Raw genomic sequence first — 16,344 nt, forward strand, 5'->3', positions numbered from 1 at the left:
TGGCTCACTCGGGAGAGTGTGGTGCTGATAACACCAAGGCCACGGGTTCGGATCCCATATAGGGATGGCCGGTTCGCTCACTGGCTGAGCGTGGTGCTGACAACACCAAGTCAAGGGTTAAGATCCCCTTACCGGTCATCTTTAAAAAAAAAGAAGTCCAACAAGCTTGAGACAGCAATGCTGTAAAGACATCAAGGCTGTGAGGACGTCAAAGCTAGCTAGGTAACAAAGCCACATGGAGAAGCACTGAGGTGCTAGACATGCAAGTGAAGCTTCTTGGGTCTTCCAGACCAGCTCCCAGCCACCAGCTAAATGTAACTGTGTGACTCTAGCTAATTCCATATGGAGAAGATCCACCCAGCCAAGCCTTTCAGAATTCCTAACCCATATATTCAGGGGAAATAATCACTGTTGTTTTAAGCCACACATTATGAAATGATTTTTATGCAGCAATAGATAAATGAAACAGGATTTATAAAAGAAAGGTAAGAAAGAAAACTGCATTCTGGGAATAGTGAATTTTGTGTATACTTCTGGGATAACCTGATTAGCTGGCAGCTAGCAAAGAGGTCAATCCGGGACTTCTGTCCTTAAGTAGGCTCTATAAGGTTATTAAAAAAAAAAAAAATTGGGGGGCTAGCTGGTTATCTCACTTGGGTGAGTGTGGTGGTGGTAACACCAAGGTCAAGAGTTTAGATCCCTGTACTGGCCAGCTGCCAAAAAATTTTTTTTCAATTGTTTACTGATTCTTAAGAAAAGTTTTAGAGATTACATATGGAGCATACTGTATAACGTCTGCCAGAGTGCTTTTATTAACACCCTTGACCTTGTTAGTTCAGTTTTGTATCCTCTCCCTTATTAGAATTTTATTTATTTTTTTGGTTGCTGGCCGGTACAGGGATCCAAACCCTTGACTTTGGTGTAAGCAACACCATGCTCTAAGCAACCTAGCTAACCAGCCAGCCCTCCTTATTAGAATTTTATAGAAGACAATTCTGGGATTGGGAAATGACCAATTCTGAGTAGGCTTGGAGGATATGAACCACGCCCATAATTTTCCCCTCTTTCAAAAACAGCAGCAGTGGCATTGGCATTCTGTTCAGCTCTTTAGTCAACAGTCAGGGATACTGAAACATGAAATACCCTAAGAGGTCTCAGAACATTGCAGAAAACTCTCAACCTTGAGTCCCAAATATGACATTGCACTGCGGAATCACGGGTGACTGGTGCTATAACTCTGGGAATGGAAGCTGCTTAGTGGGGCCAAGTAGTCTGTCTAAATCTGCATGAGTACAAAGATGGTAAAGACAAAGGAGAGGTAAGATGGTGAACAAGAAATATAGACAGAAAGAGAGGAAAATGGAATTAAGAGTTGAAATACCAACAGAACAGAATCACTCAAAGTAAAAGAGAATTGAACTTTATTTATTTGGAAGATAGGGTGAATCCATCACTGGTGATTGGAGCTCTGAGGTTGTATCTTCTCCTCAGGAAGGTGGTCTGGAATGGGGTGGGCTGTGTTTGGCAGGGGCTGTGGTGGTTTGAGATCTGGGTAGATGAACAGAATCAGAGGAGCAGAATTAGTTTTTTAAACTGTGGCACATCTCACACCAACCCAGAACCTGCCTATGTGCTCTCTTTGGCTCTACATTCCCCATTGTCTCTATCACCTGGGGTATCCTTCATTTTTCTCTACCATGTCTCACCTGCCTGGCTCCCCAGCTGTGCCTCAGGCCGGTCTCCCCAGAGCAGATGTTCAGGATCGTTGAGGAACCGTTGGCTGCGCTGGCATGTTAGGCAGGTCTGTACTGTCCAGCACTGTCCCCTGTGGCCTGCGTAACAGTGGGAAAAGGAAGAAGAGTGCCCAGGTTTAGAAGAAAAGGTCTCCTGCACGCAGTTCTGCCTCCACTGTTTTTCAGTAGGAATTCCCCCCACCCCCAATTTGAATGCAAACTTGATGGTGTAAGGCCCTGAATAAACTCACTCAATCTCTTGTAATTCTTTAAGTTAAAGTCCAAACTCCCTAACAAGACTCTTCAAGATCTGGCCTATTTCCCTCTCCAGCCTCATGTCTTGCCCCTGTCCACCTCAATCTCCAGCCTCCTGAACTCTCCCTTCCTTGACAGCAACACAAGCTCTCTTGTCAAGGAGTCCTCACACATGCCTAGAATTTTCATCTCTCATTCCCTTTGCTTATCATGAACCTCACCACCACTAGCATAAGTAACTTAGCATTCTACTTCCCCAATTAAAGCATTTTTCTACACTATTTTAATTGTTTCCTAGTCTGTCCTAGCAGACTGTAATTTCAATAATAATGAATCTAGCACAAACACGTGACACATCTTAGAAAATAAATATTTGTTTAATGAACGAATGGTGATGATGGGAATCAAATCCTTCATGATGCCAAATAACATCTACTATGCATGGGCGGGATTGCCTCTTAGTGCAACACCATTTCTCTACTGCTCAGATAGGGGAAAAAAACCAAGCCAAGCCTTAGTCTGTACAAGTGGAGTTAACAACTTAACCCAGAGCTGGAGAAAGAAGGCTCTTGGAAATCCCACGCCTGACACTCATCTAAAGTGAGGAAGGGGTCGCTTAGCTTCCATTCCCCTATCTCCACTTGCCCCGCAATCATCCCACCTCGGCAGGAGCACTCACGTCTCTGGCGCTGGGTGCAGGTAAGGCCCGAGATGAGGAGGGAAGAGCAGCCACGACAGAGGGTCCTCTTTATCGAGGGGTCCCTGGGGGTTGGAGGGGGAAGGTGGTCCGGGGCTGCCGCACTCCCTCTCCGGTTCTTCCCCGTCCCGCCCGACGCCAGAACCCCCGCCCGTCTCACCGCCGCAAGACTAGCCGCTTCGCGATGGTCCTCTCCGTGTGGCAGTAAAACCTCGCTAGCGCCTGGTTCTCGGGAGCCTGTGCAAGGACACAGTGGGCGGCCTGGGAGAGGACAGCAGTTACTCCGGGCCGGCCGCACCAGGACTGCTGCCCAGTTCGGCCCCCATGGCGGACTCACCTGGTACAAGAAGCTGAGTCTTTGAAAGGCCTCGCGGTCCTTCACCGGCCCCGCCATTCGCACAGCTCGAGCCGCAAGCAGGCCCCGTCTTTCAAACAGCCCCGCCCCAGGCGCCTACACAAGGTATCCTGGGAAGTGTAGTCCCCGGGCTCGCGACTGCTGCCCTGAGCAGCTCTCCGGTGGCCCTTACTCTGGCGCCACCCCATGGACTCACAGACTCACCTGTTTGTAAACCCATCCCCCTCAATCCAAGCCCAGGGTACTTTAATAGAGTTGGATTCCTTCCAGTCTTCCTCAAGCCCCTGATCAGTTATATTAGGTAGAGATTGGAGGAGCTAGTGCAGCAGGAGAGGATCTTAAAACTGCTAAACATTTTCAGGAAAGAAGACTGGCCTTTTTATGCAGATAGGCTGGGGAGATGGTTATGTGCAATTTATACCCAACTAGACCTTATGCTCTACTTTCCTGAAGCCAAAGGCCTGGGAAATCTACAGAATGAAGAAACAAGAGGTTTTACACATTCAAAAAAAGCCCTGGTGCCAGAGGAGGTAAAGGTAGGAAGGATCATGAGGGTGCTGGAGGGAAGAGGGCCCCCCGCCCCTTAAGCACAGCTTACTCCTACTTTTCCACTTACCAAAGAAACACACTTTTTGTGACACAGTGCTGGGCACACATTCACTTGCTGAGTGGATGGTTTCTAATTCCTGTTAGGTCCAGTCAACAGCATCCCCTTCCCCTGAAACTATATCATTCCCTCTTTCTTTCATTTGTTCAGTCTGGCATGCTACATTTACCTTTGATTCATTGTTAATGACTACCCGTTCCTGAGGTTGGAAGCAGAGGGATGCAAACAGAAGGGGCAGAACATGAATGAGCCCCAAGACAGGGGAGGGAAGCATAAGTTAGGAGAGGGTAAGACCTTTCTCCCCTCTCAAGCCCCCTGCCAGGCTGGGGCAGAGAACCTCTAGGAGTGGTTTCATAAGGGTCCTCAGACTGAAATGAGAAAAGTGTGTTTAAAATGTAGATTGCCAGGCCCACCCCAGACCTCAATTGATCACTGAGGGTGAGATCAAGGAACATGCATTTTTTTTTTTTTTTTTTTTTTTTAAGATGACTGGTAAGGGGATCTTAACCCTTGACTTGGTGTCGTCAGCACCACATTCTCCCAAGTGAGCTAATTGGCCATCATTATATAGGGATCCGAACCCGTGGTCTTGGTGTTATCAGCACCACACTCACCCAAGTGAGCCACGGGCCAGCCCCAGGAACATGCATTTTTAACACCCAGTGATTCATACACATCGACACAAGGGCTTCACCAAATTACCACACAACACAGAGATCACTTCAGTGGATCCTTTGTTCCATATCACTTTACCAACCAAAGTATCTTGCCACAAAGAACCACAGTCAAGGCACAAAGGTAAGTGGAGAGTCTGGACAAAATCCTGTTGAGGTGGTAGAAGGAACTAAAATGCCCTCAAAAAACTGTAGTTTCTTGTCTCAGTCTTCTGTGAAGATTACCCAAACAGCAGATAATCCAAGTCATTTTAGTTTGGTTTGGCATGCATCGCTTTACCTTTTTTGACAACATATGTACCCTATAGGTTATTTGGCCTAACATTAAAATGATTTACATTCTCCGAAAAGGGGATGGCAAGGGTGAAGGATGGCAACAAACAAGCAAAAGGCTGGCTCTTGTGAACACTAGTACCAGGCCAGATGCACACAGGCCAAAAGGAGTTGCCTATCTGGCCCTTCCCTATAATACACACCACCCTCTTCTACCCTGTCCTCAGGGTGAGAAAGGCTCCATTACCTTTCTTCCTTTCTGGCTTACACACCTTAGCCAGATAACAAGGCTGACAACTTGGAAGTACTTAGTAACATTCTTTAAGGCCAGGGCTTTGGATAGAAATATCCTTTCCTCTGATACCTGACTCTCTCCTCTCCAAGTTCCCTTTTGAAAACAGTGAAATGGCAGATGTGTCTTGCAGGATCTCTTCCACCTCCTTTCTGAAGAGGAGCAAGGTGACTGACTTCTTGGAGACAACCAACTATATAGAGGCAGATAATCAGCCAGTTCTGCAGAAGGCAGAGGCAGGGACCTGGGTTCTCCTCTGCTTTCTTTCACCCTCTCCTTCCCACATTCCTACCTCTAGCCAATCCTAGTCATAATGGCAACCTAACCCTGGGACAGAAGACCAAAGAAACCTCCCTCCCCTTCATCAGTCTCTAGGAATCTGTTCCTTTAATCCTCTTTACTGACCTTCCTTCTAAACTTCTTGTTGCCCAATCTCTGCCCTCAGAAAAACTCAACTTCTAGATCCATGAGAGCAACTGTCATTCATCTTTCTTCAATCTAGAGGTACACAGACCCCCATGATTTTACTCAAGAAACAAGACTATTCTGGGTCAAAGACCCCCTAAAAGGATGTACAGGGATTTCTGTTTCCTCCTCCAGTTGAAGCAAGTCAGACCCTCTCACAGAGTTTTTGTTTCTAGAAAAGCCTCTCCTTCCTTCCCAACCTATCCTTGTGCAATAGAAAACCTGATGGACTTCTGGGAAGACAATCTGCTGGGAGCCAGCCTCCCACTCAAACAGGTAGGAGGGAGACACAGCTGTGCTCTCTCATTGAAGCCCAGTCCTATCTACTCCTTCACACAAACCATCCTAGAAACCAAGGTGTTTCTCCAAGATGATTCAGGACTGGAACCAGGCAGACATGAAGACATTCCAGCAGGACACAGGAAGGAAGGCCCATAACTCTTGACCCTGCCTCACCCCAGTTATTCCCATGTCCTAACCTGTCACTCCCAATCTGTGGGGGGCCTGATGGTAAGTGGTGCAGCATTCTTCCGACCAGCCCGGATGCCTGGGTAGAAGAGGGGCCAAAGTTTCTCAGTAAAAGTATCAGTGAAGGTGTAGATATGAGAGCGGTCTGTGACGTTGTAAAAAGACAGTGTGCCGGCCTCATAATCTAGGAATATGCCCACCCGCTTAGGTTTCACTTTGATGTGCAAAGGGGTAAAAGGTGTGGTGGTAGCTGCGTATTTGTCCCCATTCCACAGCCGCACCCGCCAGTAGCCAGTCTCAGGGAGTGGAGTCAGCTCGCCCTTTCGGCTCACAGAGTCCTGGCACACGCCCACTGCCCAGTGGGTCTTGTCGCCCACCTCCACCTCCCAGTAGTGTCGACCTGAGGTAAAACCCTCAGTAGCCAGGACGCAAGGGTAGAAGGTGAAACGCCGTGGAGTTTCAGGGAGATCCCGGAGTCTTGTCTCCACAAACTTGACGCTCTTACGATCTTCCGACAGGACAAGGTTAGGGTGAGCGGTTTCAGGGTCCAGGGTCACATCCGCTGACGGGAGAAGCCAGAGTGGGGAGCTAGATGAGGACGGGAATAGCTAAACACCCCTGCCTCACACTTCCAGCCTGCCTTTACAGAGCTCGGTCCCTTAAAGTCCCCAGAACACTGCAGTTTGGTTAACTTTTTCAATCCACGGTGCCACCTAAGGAAGGGAGGAAACAATGGCTTCACTTTTCACCCTGACCCTAAATAAAAGATAATGATCTTTTGACTCTGCAGGGGTTGGTAGTCTAGGTCCCACCTGGTTCTCTCTCCATCTCCCTCCATATCATCATTTATCTCACTGTGTGGAGAAGTGCAAGGCATGGTCTGAGGGCCAGAAAGAACAGAAATTGTTAAGGACACAGAGCAGGACAGCATTATGATCTAGGGATAGGGTGACTGTGTGTCTGTTCTCCTGGAACAAGCCTGACTTATGACAATATTCGCAGCATAAATATTAATGACACTCCCTTTCACTCTCAAGATTGTCCCAGTTTAGATGGTAAATTATATGTTCACTCTACCTGATGATTTAGGCAAATTAACCTTTCTAGATCCCTATGTAGAAAAGCATGGACCTAAGAGTAGATGACACCTAAGGCTTCCTCTCACTCCAAGTTCTGTGACTCAGACTGAGACTAAAAGCTAGGTAAAGGGATGGGTGTAGGCATGAAAAGTGACAGACAGGATAACTGAAGCCCATATGAGGTAGGACCTAAAGACTTTCTTCTCTCTAGTGATTTCCTCTGCTAGTTTCCTTTTGGGAACGACTCACCAATTAGCTGCTTAAGTATTTTCCTTAGGGCAAAGTACTGTCGGGGGAAATTGCTGAAGTTCTTTTCCAGCTCTATAGATACTGAAGTCACCTCCATGGTCTTCACTTTCTCACATCTAAAAGGATAAGGAGATAGGGGAAGAAAGGGCAGGGTCAGGGGTAAGCTCCAGCCAAATGAGTATTCAGATGTTGTCATCTTTAAGGAGAATCTAAAATTCTCCATCTTCTCACTTTCCCCCTCCTCCCTGCAGACAAGGAGCTTGCCTATTCCTTTCTTTTACTAATCTATGGAGAGCCATATGGTCTCCTGGACAGATTCTTATCTTGAAAATGAGCCTTTTAACTTCCTGGTGGTATTCGTGCAAATAGATAATCACCCTCCCTGCTCTCCCAACCCTTTCCTCCTGCCATCTTGTTTGGACACAATTCCATCCACGGGCACAGTAGAATCTGGTTCTACATTATCATTTTCCTTATCAAGGAAGTCCTGATGCTCAAAGAAGAAAAGGTCAGGGATTATTACTTCTGATGATTTGTTCTCTACCTGGCTTCATGAATGCAATAAACATCCCATATCTGACCCAGACACTGCATAATTTTCCCATCCTTACTCCCCCAACTCCTTACTGTACCTGTAGTCTCTAACCCAAGGCCTAACTCATTTAAAGACACACAAGAATCACTTACTTTTCCAGGGTAGTTTTGACATCCTAGAGGGAAGGAGAAAAGAAAGGAATATTGGTCCTGGTATTCAAGGGTCCTGAAGGCAAAAGGTTCCCCCTTCTCCCAAAAGTTCTAGATCTATAAAATAGGCATAAGGCAAACTGAGGGTCACAATGGAAGAGGAAGAGCTCCAGAGGGATCTGAGTGCATCTCTCTCAACCTAATCCCCACTTTCAATTGGTCATCATGAAGCTTGGTAATTTATATCACTTCCAAATGGTTTCTTGTGTTTGTCTTTGCTCCTCAAGGACACTAGGAGCTTCCTGCAAGGGACAGGGATTGTGTCTGCTCTTTACTCTGTCCCCCAAGTACCAACCACACACCTCAGTCTCCTTAAGGATCAGTATAGATAGTTCCAGACTGGTGGCATAGGAAGAAATCACATTTTCCTGTGGTAGTTTGGTATCCCCTGTCTGGTACTGGTTAATAAACATTAATATCTGTGCCAATCCTGATTTGAGAATACTTGGGGTCCAGAAGACAAAGACAACAAATCTCTGTCCTGCAAGGATTTCCTAGTTTAATTTGGAAGGCAAAACACACATACATGAAAGGACACAAGAATAAATACCAAGCAATACATAAAATGCAAATAAATGTACGACGAGGCCTCACTGATTCAAATACTGGTAATATGATCTCTATGATAAGGAATATGTTTCCTTCAGCCTTGCTAACACCATTCATCTGCTTAAAAGAACAAGCTATTTCAAACATTTTAAAGGCATTATTTACATATCAAAAGCAATATATTATTTACACATAATTTCAAGTATCCTTTAAACTATGTTTCTATTTTTTAGCACTAGGTAAATCAAGTTTCAGGACTTAAAGGTAATGGTAACTGCATTTACAAAATTTTTAATGCATAATTTTTTGCTAATTTAGATTAGATTTCCCTCTTTTCAAAAGAGTTAATTTTTTCTTTGTTACAAATTAAGAACATAACTGCTGACAAGACATAAGAACACAAAAATGATTAGAAAGAGATGGGAGAAATCAGAGAGGTCTCTCTCTAGAAAAAGATCCTTTGAGTATATGTGGAAGAAAGAATCAGATTTAGGGAAGCAGAGAAGAGTGAGCATCCCAGGCTGACAGAATGGCCTGTGCAAAGCTATATGGCATTCGACCTGAGGGGCTATGCAGGGGCAAAGGTCGAACCTTAAGCATTTCGAAGCCTGACTGTAAGCACTTGCCCTCCACCTCAGCAGCCAAGTGGGCCAGGTCCCGGCGCTTGTCCCCAAGGTGAGCAGCATTTTCTCGGAGTCTCTGTAGAATGTCCTGTTCCTCTTCCTCCAGTCGGGAAAGCAGTATCTGCTGTTCTTCATCCAGCCGCCTATGAAGCTCTTCAAACTCCTTTAAGATCTGCTGTCGGCGACTCTCCACGAGTCTCTGAGAACAGAGGGAGGATGTTACGTCAGTAGGGCCAGTGTGGCACAAGGGAGCCTTCTGCCCAACAACCATGTGTATGAATTAACATAGACTTCCAGTGCCACTGGAAATTGAATAACACTCATTTTTCTCTCCTTCGGAACTTCCCTCTGTAAAGAATGAGTCCATCCCTGACACCTCCACTGATGACGGGAGTAAAGGCCACTGCAAAGATTTACAAAAATCAATGTTTTAAAAAATTTTTATTTTCTTCACTAAATTAACTTCTAAAAAAGTTGTACTTTTATGTTTTAATAAAATATATTCAAGATACAAGAATCAATAACATGATGACATCTACTATTATAGATATTAGAGATATCTCTATTATTCCCAATCAAAAAGTTCTAGTTAATGCAATATGTCAAGCAAAGGAAAGTACAAATACTAGAAAGTTAAAGATAGGATTGTCGTCGTTTGTATATTGTAAGATATCTACCTGATAAAAATCAGAGAATCAACTAAAAAGGTATAAGAATAAGTAAGAGTTTAATAATGGGCTGTTATAAAATATCTATGTAGATTTCAGGGCTGAACTTGTTAAATAGTTTCAAGTCACTTCAGAGAATTGGCAGTTACCACACCAGGAACAGGTTCCAGAAGTCTGTTAGTAAATTAGTTGCTTGAAATTTGAGTCATTTTAGTCTAAGCCAGCATAGACTTAAATCTCTAACATTCCTGAAATGTGGTAACACAGGACCCAAACATCAGCCATGACACTTTCTGAGCATTACCAGCATATCCTCCTTTTTTGCGCCTCCACTGCAATAAGAAGTGATTTCCCCAAAGGAGGATTCTCCAAGTGTCACTGTGACTGATGAAACACAAAATAAGAAGCCATGACTGGGACGATTTTATTTTATTTTATTTTTTTAAAAAGATGACCGGTAAGGGGATCTCAACCCTTGGCTTGGTGTTGTCAGCACCACGCTCAGCCAGTGAGCAAACCGGCCATCCCAATATAGAATCCGAACCCGTGGCCTTGGTGTTATCAGCACTGCACTCTCCCGAGTGAGCCACGGGCCGGCCTTGACTGGGATGATTTTAAAAACTAAAGTTTTGTTCTAGCATTTAGAAAGTTTTTAAAATTTTATTTCCCTCTCCATCCTTTACCTTCAAGAAGGTGATCAACAGGAAGAGGAAAGTTAATAACTAGGAATAAGCTCCATTTTCTCATATATTTTAAGTTTCTCTGGAGCTCTCCAGAAGAACAAAGAACATTTTTTAAAAAGTTTCCCTTTGTAACCAAATTTAGTTCAAATTTTCAAAAATTCAAATGCTCTGTTAAAAAATATAAAGGACTAAGGTAATAATACATGCTTTCTGCTGAAATGTTGTCATTCACTATTTAAAAATTAGTGTTTGTTTTAAAACCCATGTTTAATTTCTGGTGATACCTAAATCTTAACTCCAAGAACCCATTATTTTTTCTAGAAGCCTTAAATGAGGTCAAATTTCTACGCTGTCTTCTTATAAACTTGCAGCTATGCTTTTTGTGCCATGTTATCATCTATTTTTTTTGCACCTGATTTTACGCTCATGGAGGGGAGAGACTGTTTTAGCTCATCATTGTTACCCAGTGTCAAATACATAGTTCGGCCTATACCAGGAGTGTAATAAATATTTACTGATTCACAAAGGACTAGTATCCCTGGTTTTGCCACTTACTGGCTGTATGATCTTGGACTTGACACTCTTCCAAGTTCCATTTCCTCCATTTCCATTTCCCCCAGTTGTGTAAACTGGGGGTAACACGACCTACCTGCAGAGTATCTAATCTTATCCTTCCAAAGATGGCCTCAGGATCCCCTTTGCATTGTTTTGTAGCTTTTCTGTGTTCCACTTGTCCCAAGTCTGGCCTGAACTCTTACAACTCCAACAAAAGTAGAACTCTAAGGCCTAGTATAGCCCTGTAAATATGGAATGTCATGGACACCCCACCCAATGACTAGTCAATTTTAGTCATTATTTTAGCTACTAATAATACTTGTTCACTGTCCAATGGAAGAAATAAGACAGGTACCAAAACACCATGCGACAAATAAGACAATGCTATGAAAGAGATACAAAATTATATAAAAATTAAGAAAGTTAATTTCTGTAGGGTCAGGAAAGGCTGCATAGGAAGTGGTTTTCATTCTGCCTGAAGGATGGATAGGATCCTACAGGAAGAGGATGGGGAGGAGAAGAACATTCTAGGAATGTACCAACATCATCTAGCATACTTGAGCTTACTTGAGTGATGACAATATGGTCCTAATGTCACTGGGCCGTTCTTCTGGGAGCTCTTGGTCAGCTCTTTCTCCTCCTCCCCAGTGAACCTTCCAAATTTTCCTCTCCTCAAACTCTAAGAAACTCCCACCCCTGCATTCTCAGCAGAGAGCTTCCTTCCCTGCTTTACAAGAAAAGGGAGACCAATAGGCATAAACTCCCTCAACTGACCGGATGTAAGGTCTTCTATCTGTACTTCATCTCTTATATCCCTCTCTTCAATATTTGATTCATGAGAAGCAGTTTAAGGACAATGTTTAATGGCAATCAAGCCTAATAAAATACTATCATTTTGGAGTGAACAGCAACTTTCTAATGAACCAGTACTGGTGGATTAAATAATGTGTGGTTAATTCTCTCATAGGCAAACACCCTGCAGAGCAGCCCAACTGGATCACATGCCTTTACCTTGAGCTCACCAGGCTTTTTCTCCTCAGATGACTTGCAGCGGGTGATCTCCTGCAGCTTCTGTTCCAGAGGCTCCAAGCACTTCTGCAGTTTTTCCTGAGGGGTGGGGAGGAGACATTTGGGGTTGGCTGGTACATCCATCATCCACCTATTGATCCAACTCCCTTCCTTACCTGTTATTTGGGATGGCACCTTCCTACAGGTCCCTCTTCCTGCCACCAACCTGTTCCCATCACCTTCCCTACTCACCCAACTTTCCTCTCACTAATCTGAGATGGTTGTCCAGCTGTCACCAACTCTGTGTCCCCCATCTCTGCCCATTTCCTTACTCAGGAACTACATATTACAAAGTAACTTTCTGTGCACTAATATCCTTCTTTAAACCCACATCCAATTCTAACCATCTACAAATAAAATAAACACTTAATTATTTACACTGTAAATTACTTTAAGTGTTGTTTCCAAGATCTTATTAATCAAGCAAAGTATGGGATAAAATGCTAAGACCTTAAAATCTCTGGTTCCTATTAATCAAACATTTACTGCCTCCCAACAGTAAGTTAAACCTGATGCCATGTTACCCATTATTTGGGAAAGATGCAAACAACAGATTGGTTCAGCTTAGTCTGGTTGGTATCAGTCTGAAGTGATGTTACCTGTTTCCAATACCAATGGGAAAACAAGGAGCATTGTGAGTGGGGGTGGGGGCAGAATGAGGAAACCAAACTATTTTTCAGTTCTTACTAAGTTTCGTCTTCTCCATGTGGTTTCATTCATCTATGAAAAATGATATATTCCAAGACCACACATACCTATATTTACCCCTGTGACTCAAATGTCAGAGAGAAATTTTGGAGTGCTCCTCACCACTGCTCTTCTTCATAATAGAGGACATTTGATCTGATGTACTGTGTGTCCCCCACGTATGTAGCTCTGAAGGGACTACAGAGAACTTTTTCAGAGTAGAATTCTCTACTCAAAGAATTTCATCCTCTGCTGCTCCTCCCTCTTTCCCCACATTAGCATCACGTGTCTGGTTCCCCACCTTGTACTCCTGTGTAGCATCATCCAGTGGCACGACAGTGTGGGCCCGGTGGGTGTGGGAAATTGCGCATATCAAACATACAGCCTCCTGGTCTTCATAGCAAAAGAGGCTGAGGGCCTCATGGTGCTGGGGGCATAGGCTCTCATCCCGGATCTTCCGCTTGACAGCCTGTAGTTGCTTGGCAATTTCTACCATACTGCCTAGTTGCCGATTAGGCCGGAGACTGCGGTAGCGGGATGTTTTTCGACAGACAGGACAAGGGAAGTCTCTCTCTAGGTCCTCCCACCAGCGGGTGATGCAAGCTTTGCAGAAGTTGTGCCCACACTCAATGATGACAGGCTCCTTCAGATACTCCAGGCACACAGAGCAGCTTGCCTCTACCTGTAAGTTTTCCAGAGCCGCAGCTGTGGAGGCCGCAGAGGCCCCGGCCTCTAACAGACTTGTCTCTGCCATTATTTAACTAGGGGATGGTGAAAGGGAGAGAGAAAAGAAAAATATTAGTTGGAGCTTTAATTTTTTTGCTTCCTGGCCTGATATTTATCCCCATGTTAAACTCTAACTCCAGATTCAGCCCCATCTTGGTATTTTCTTATTTTCCTTCTTTTTAAAAAAAAGATGACTGGTAAGGGGATCTTAACTCTTGACTTGGTGTTGTCAGCACCACGCTCTCCTAAGTGAGCTAATCAGCCATCCCTATATAGGGATCTGAACCCGTGGCTTTCAGCAACCGCACTCTCCCAAATGAGACACGGGCCAGCCCTCCATCTTGGATTTTCCATCTTCTCCTCCACTATATTCAAACTCTTTGTTTCTCCATTTCCAAAACTTGAGATTCCCAGCCATCAACCTATTTTTTTTTCTTCATCAAACTGACACACAACCCCTGTCTCTCTTGTTTCTGCTTTATTTTGTTAGAAACAGAGGCCTCCTTCAACTCCAAGCCAGCATACTTCTGATCCAGGCTAATCCCACTTGTATCTTAGAATAGTTCCAGACCAATGTATGCTGGTTTAAAATGTTTTTCTAATAGATGAGAAAATAATTTGGGAAGTGAAAAGTGTCATAAAAGTCAAAGTGTTGGCCGGCTGGTTACTCAGTTGGTTAGTGGGTGGTGTTTTAACACCAAGGTCAAGAGTTTGGATCTCCATACCGGCCAGCTGCCAAAAAGAAAGTCAAATTGTTAAAATTTCCTAAATAAGGTATAAATTAAAGTGTAATGTTCCAGAGGAGTTTTATTATAATAGACCTTTAGAGCCTAAGCTTGATTCTCTGCCATTATTCTCTCACTCTTTCAAAGGGTAATAAATTAAATGAGTTAAGCAAAGATAACAACCTCCTCTTTTCAGGAAAATTGAAAATTATTCTTTCTTTTATCAGACTAGCCTAGAGGAAGTATGCCCTCTTCTTGGAATGAAATGAGTCACACACATCCCATTTCTATTTGTGTGCATTTGGATAACTGGAACTGCTGAAAAATGATAAATTCATGGCAACTATACTAAAGAGTATATCACTAAGCCCAGGCCAATAACTTCTTCAAAAGAGAGCTGGCAAGTCTATTCTAAATACTCAGCAGTGACTGGAATCTTTCAAAATAGCTATCTATAACAAATTGGACATACTGTGTCTCTAACTAATAGGTTCTGTAGTGGTTGGGATTTAAGAGAAAAAAAAGAGGCAATTAAATCTCCTTCAAGTGAAGCCTTAGAAGAATTGGAAATGCATGAGAGATGTATAACGCAGAAGGCTAGTCCTCCAATTCAATCCTTAAAATGTCAACTTTTATCCATGAATAAATTGATTTCTCTACTCCCATAATCCCTTCTCCCCTCCCCACTCACTCCCTCCACCTAAGGGACCCAACAGAAGGAAGGAGCTTTGGTAGGTCTATGTGCTGAGAAAGAAGTGGCCATGTAATGAGTTGGGTTGACAATGATTATTTCTGTAATATACTAATAGTACACATGAAAGTGTTTAATTTGAAGTAGGAGCTGATAACTTATTTGGACTTGAATTTCTTCCCTCAACATTAGAAGAGTTCAGTCAGATGGTTTTTCTCTACTTATGGTAATCCAACTTTCACTAGTGACCCTGCCCCCTCCCCAGTCTTCTAGAAATTAGGTGGCCTCCTCACCTGGGATGAGTTGAATTGTATGTACAGTTAGGGACCAGGATGCTTCTAGAGTGGCAAAGCGATGTGAAAGAGAAATGCGGAAAGGGTTAGGGGAAGAATGGAGAGGAATTGAGCTACCGCCACCGTGAGGCCTTGGGTGCCTCTGGGTTGGTCCTTCCTCTCCCCTGTATTCCTCGTGTCTTGTAGAATGACAAGCTTCAGGGATGTCCTCATTTTCTTTCTACCACTGTTTGGGGTCCCACCTTGCGACCCTCTCCTGAGCGTTGTCCACAACTCTGTCCCACCCCCGTCTCCATCTTCTTCCGCCACACCTAGGGCAGGGGGATTGGAGAAGGGGAGAGGAAACGTCGTGTTTGGTGGGGGAGGGAGGGACGCGTGTGCAGGTGAGGAAGAGGTGTGACGTGAAGGTGGGATGCCCTCCGCTATCACGCCGCGGAGACCGGCGGTGACCGCGTCAGAGTTCCACCCGGGGAGGCGAGCGGGAGCGGGACGGGGGACTGCGGGGTAGCCAAGCAACGCCGGACGCGCTGACGTCGCCGGGGCGGCAAAACGTCCGCCCGGGCCGAGGCGGGCGGAGGCAGCTGTGGTTACGTGTGGGGGGCCGGTGACGCAGTAGCGGAGCGCTGGGACGCGGCGTGCGGAGCCGGCCGGCGGGGGCAGGCCCTGGGCCCTGGCGCGGCGGCGAGACAGCACCTACCTTCCCGGCTTCGGGTCCGGGAGTGCGGGGCGCGGAGCCGCCGGAGCTCTGCCTCCCTCCTTCCTCCTCCCCTCGCCCCCGCCCCGCGGCACGACACACAATACTCGCCGGAAGCGGAAGCCGCGCCGAGGCTCGTGTCAGTGGAAGAGTCGGGTGTCGGCGGGCGGCCGTGACGGGGCCTAGCGGTGCCTGCGGAAGGAGGGGGACCGGAGGTGAGAAACAGCACTTGTCATCAAGAGCAAGAAGGAACCCGGAGGGGCAGGTGGTTGAGACGCCGGCGTCCAGGTGACCCGAAGAATCCTCTGGAGGAGGGTCGCGCATGCGCGCGGTGGAGCGCTGAAGCCCATTGCCCGCAGGGCACCGGACGGGCGACCATGCCGGCGAGGCTGTCGTGTTCGGGCTTTGGACCCGGGCTGCGGCCGGGCTCCGCCAGTCCCTAGTGTGGCTGGGAGTCGCCGAGGGCGGGGCAAGGGCGGGGTGTGGACTTT

The 16,344-nt window shown here is 45.5% G+C and overlaps 2 protein-coding genes and 1 long non-coding RNA gene across 4 annotated transcripts in view; 1 reads left to right on the forward strand and 2 right to left on the reverse strand.

The window, feature by feature from the left end:
• Positions 1-1,400: 1,400 nt before the first annotated feature.
• Positions 1,401-3,888, reverse strand: RPP21 (ribonuclease P/MRP 21kDa subunit). Its single transcript, XM_008586762.1, has 5 exons — positions 3,023-3,888; positions 2,846-2,946; positions 2,668-2,750; positions 1,707-1,832; positions 1,401-1,548 (listed from the first exon to the last, which is right to left on the reverse strand). The coding sequence occupies exons 1-5, from the start codon at positions 3,077-3,079 to the stop codon at positions 1,451-1,453; spliced, it is 465 nt and encodes a 154-aa protein (XP_008584984.1). The 5' UTR covers positions 3,080-3,888; the 3' UTR covers positions 1,401-1,450.
• A 476-nt stretch (positions 3,889-4,364) lies between these two features.
• LOC103602351 (E3 ubiquitin-protein ligase TRIM39) lies at positions 4,365-15,928 on the reverse strand. Of its 2 annotated transcripts, none has more exons than XM_008586763.1 (7): positions 15,857-15,928; positions 13,026-13,485; positions 11,981-12,076; positions 9,032-9,262; positions 7,835-7,857; positions 7,148-7,263; positions 4,365-6,381 (listed from the first exon to the last, which is right to left on the reverse strand). In XM_008586763.1, the coding sequence occupies exons 2-7, from the start codon at positions 13,476-13,478 to the stop codon at positions 5,834-5,836; spliced, it is 1,467 nt and encodes a 488-aa protein (XP_008584985.1). In that variant the 5' UTR covers positions 13,479-13,485; positions 15,857-15,928; the 3' UTR covers positions 4,365-5,833. The 2 variants fall into 2 exon arrangements, with proteins under 2 accessions (XP_008584985.1, XP_008584986.1); XM_008586764.1 differs by lacking the exon at positions 15,857-15,928 and adding an exon at positions 15,160-15,652.
• A 71-nt stretch (positions 15,929-15,999) lies between these two features.
• Positions 16,000-16,344, forward strand: part of LOC103602352 — a 17,106-nt gene continuing 16,761 nt past the window's right edge. Inside the window, exon 1 of the long non-coding RNA XR_551522.1 lies at positions 16,000-16,068. This is a non-coding gene — a long non-coding RNA (uncharacterized LOC103602352). The remainder of the gene's footprint in view (positions 16,069-16,344) is intronic.

The sequence above is a fragment of the Galeopterus variegatus genome, unplaced genomic scaffold (genome assembly GCF_000696425.1).
Source record: "Galeopterus variegatus unplaced genomic scaffold, G_variegatus-3.0.2 Scaffold4105, whole genome shotgun sequence".
NCBI classification, from domain to species: Eukaryota; Metazoa; Chordata; class Mammalia; order Dermoptera; family Cynocephalidae; genus Galeopterus; species Galeopterus variegatus.

What these genes read in the sequence shown, in the direction of transcription:
- RPP21 (XM_008586762.1), bottom strand. Translation starts at nt 3,079, where the DNA reads ATGGCGGGGCCGGTGAAGGACCGCGAGGCCTTTCAAAGACTCAGCTTC. An exon ending in CTGCACCCAGCGCCAGAGAC is followed by an intron (nt 1,833 to 2,667) that starts GTGAGTGCTCCT and finishes ACTGTTACGCAG; the next exon opens with GCCACAGGGGACAGTGCTGG. An exon ending in ACAGCTGGGGAGCCAGGCAG is followed by an intron (nt 1,549 to 1,706) that starts GTGAGACATGGT and finishes TCATCTACCCAG; the next exon opens with ATCTCAAACCACCACAGCCC.
- LOC103602351 (XM_008586763.1), bottom strand. Translation starts at nt 13,478, where the DNA reads ATGGCAGAGACAAGTCTGTTAGAGGCCGGGGCCTCTGCGGCCTCCACA. An exon ending in CAGGCTTCGAAATGCTTAAG is followed by an intron (nt 7,858 to 9,031) that starts GTTCGACCTTTG and finishes CCTTCCCTCTAG; the next exon opens with GATGTCAAAACTACCCTGGA. An exon ending in GTCAAAACTACCCTGGAAAA is followed by an intron (nt 7,264 to 7,834) that starts GTAAGTGATTCT and finishes TTATCCTTTTAG; the next exon opens with ATGTGAGAAAGTGAAGACCA.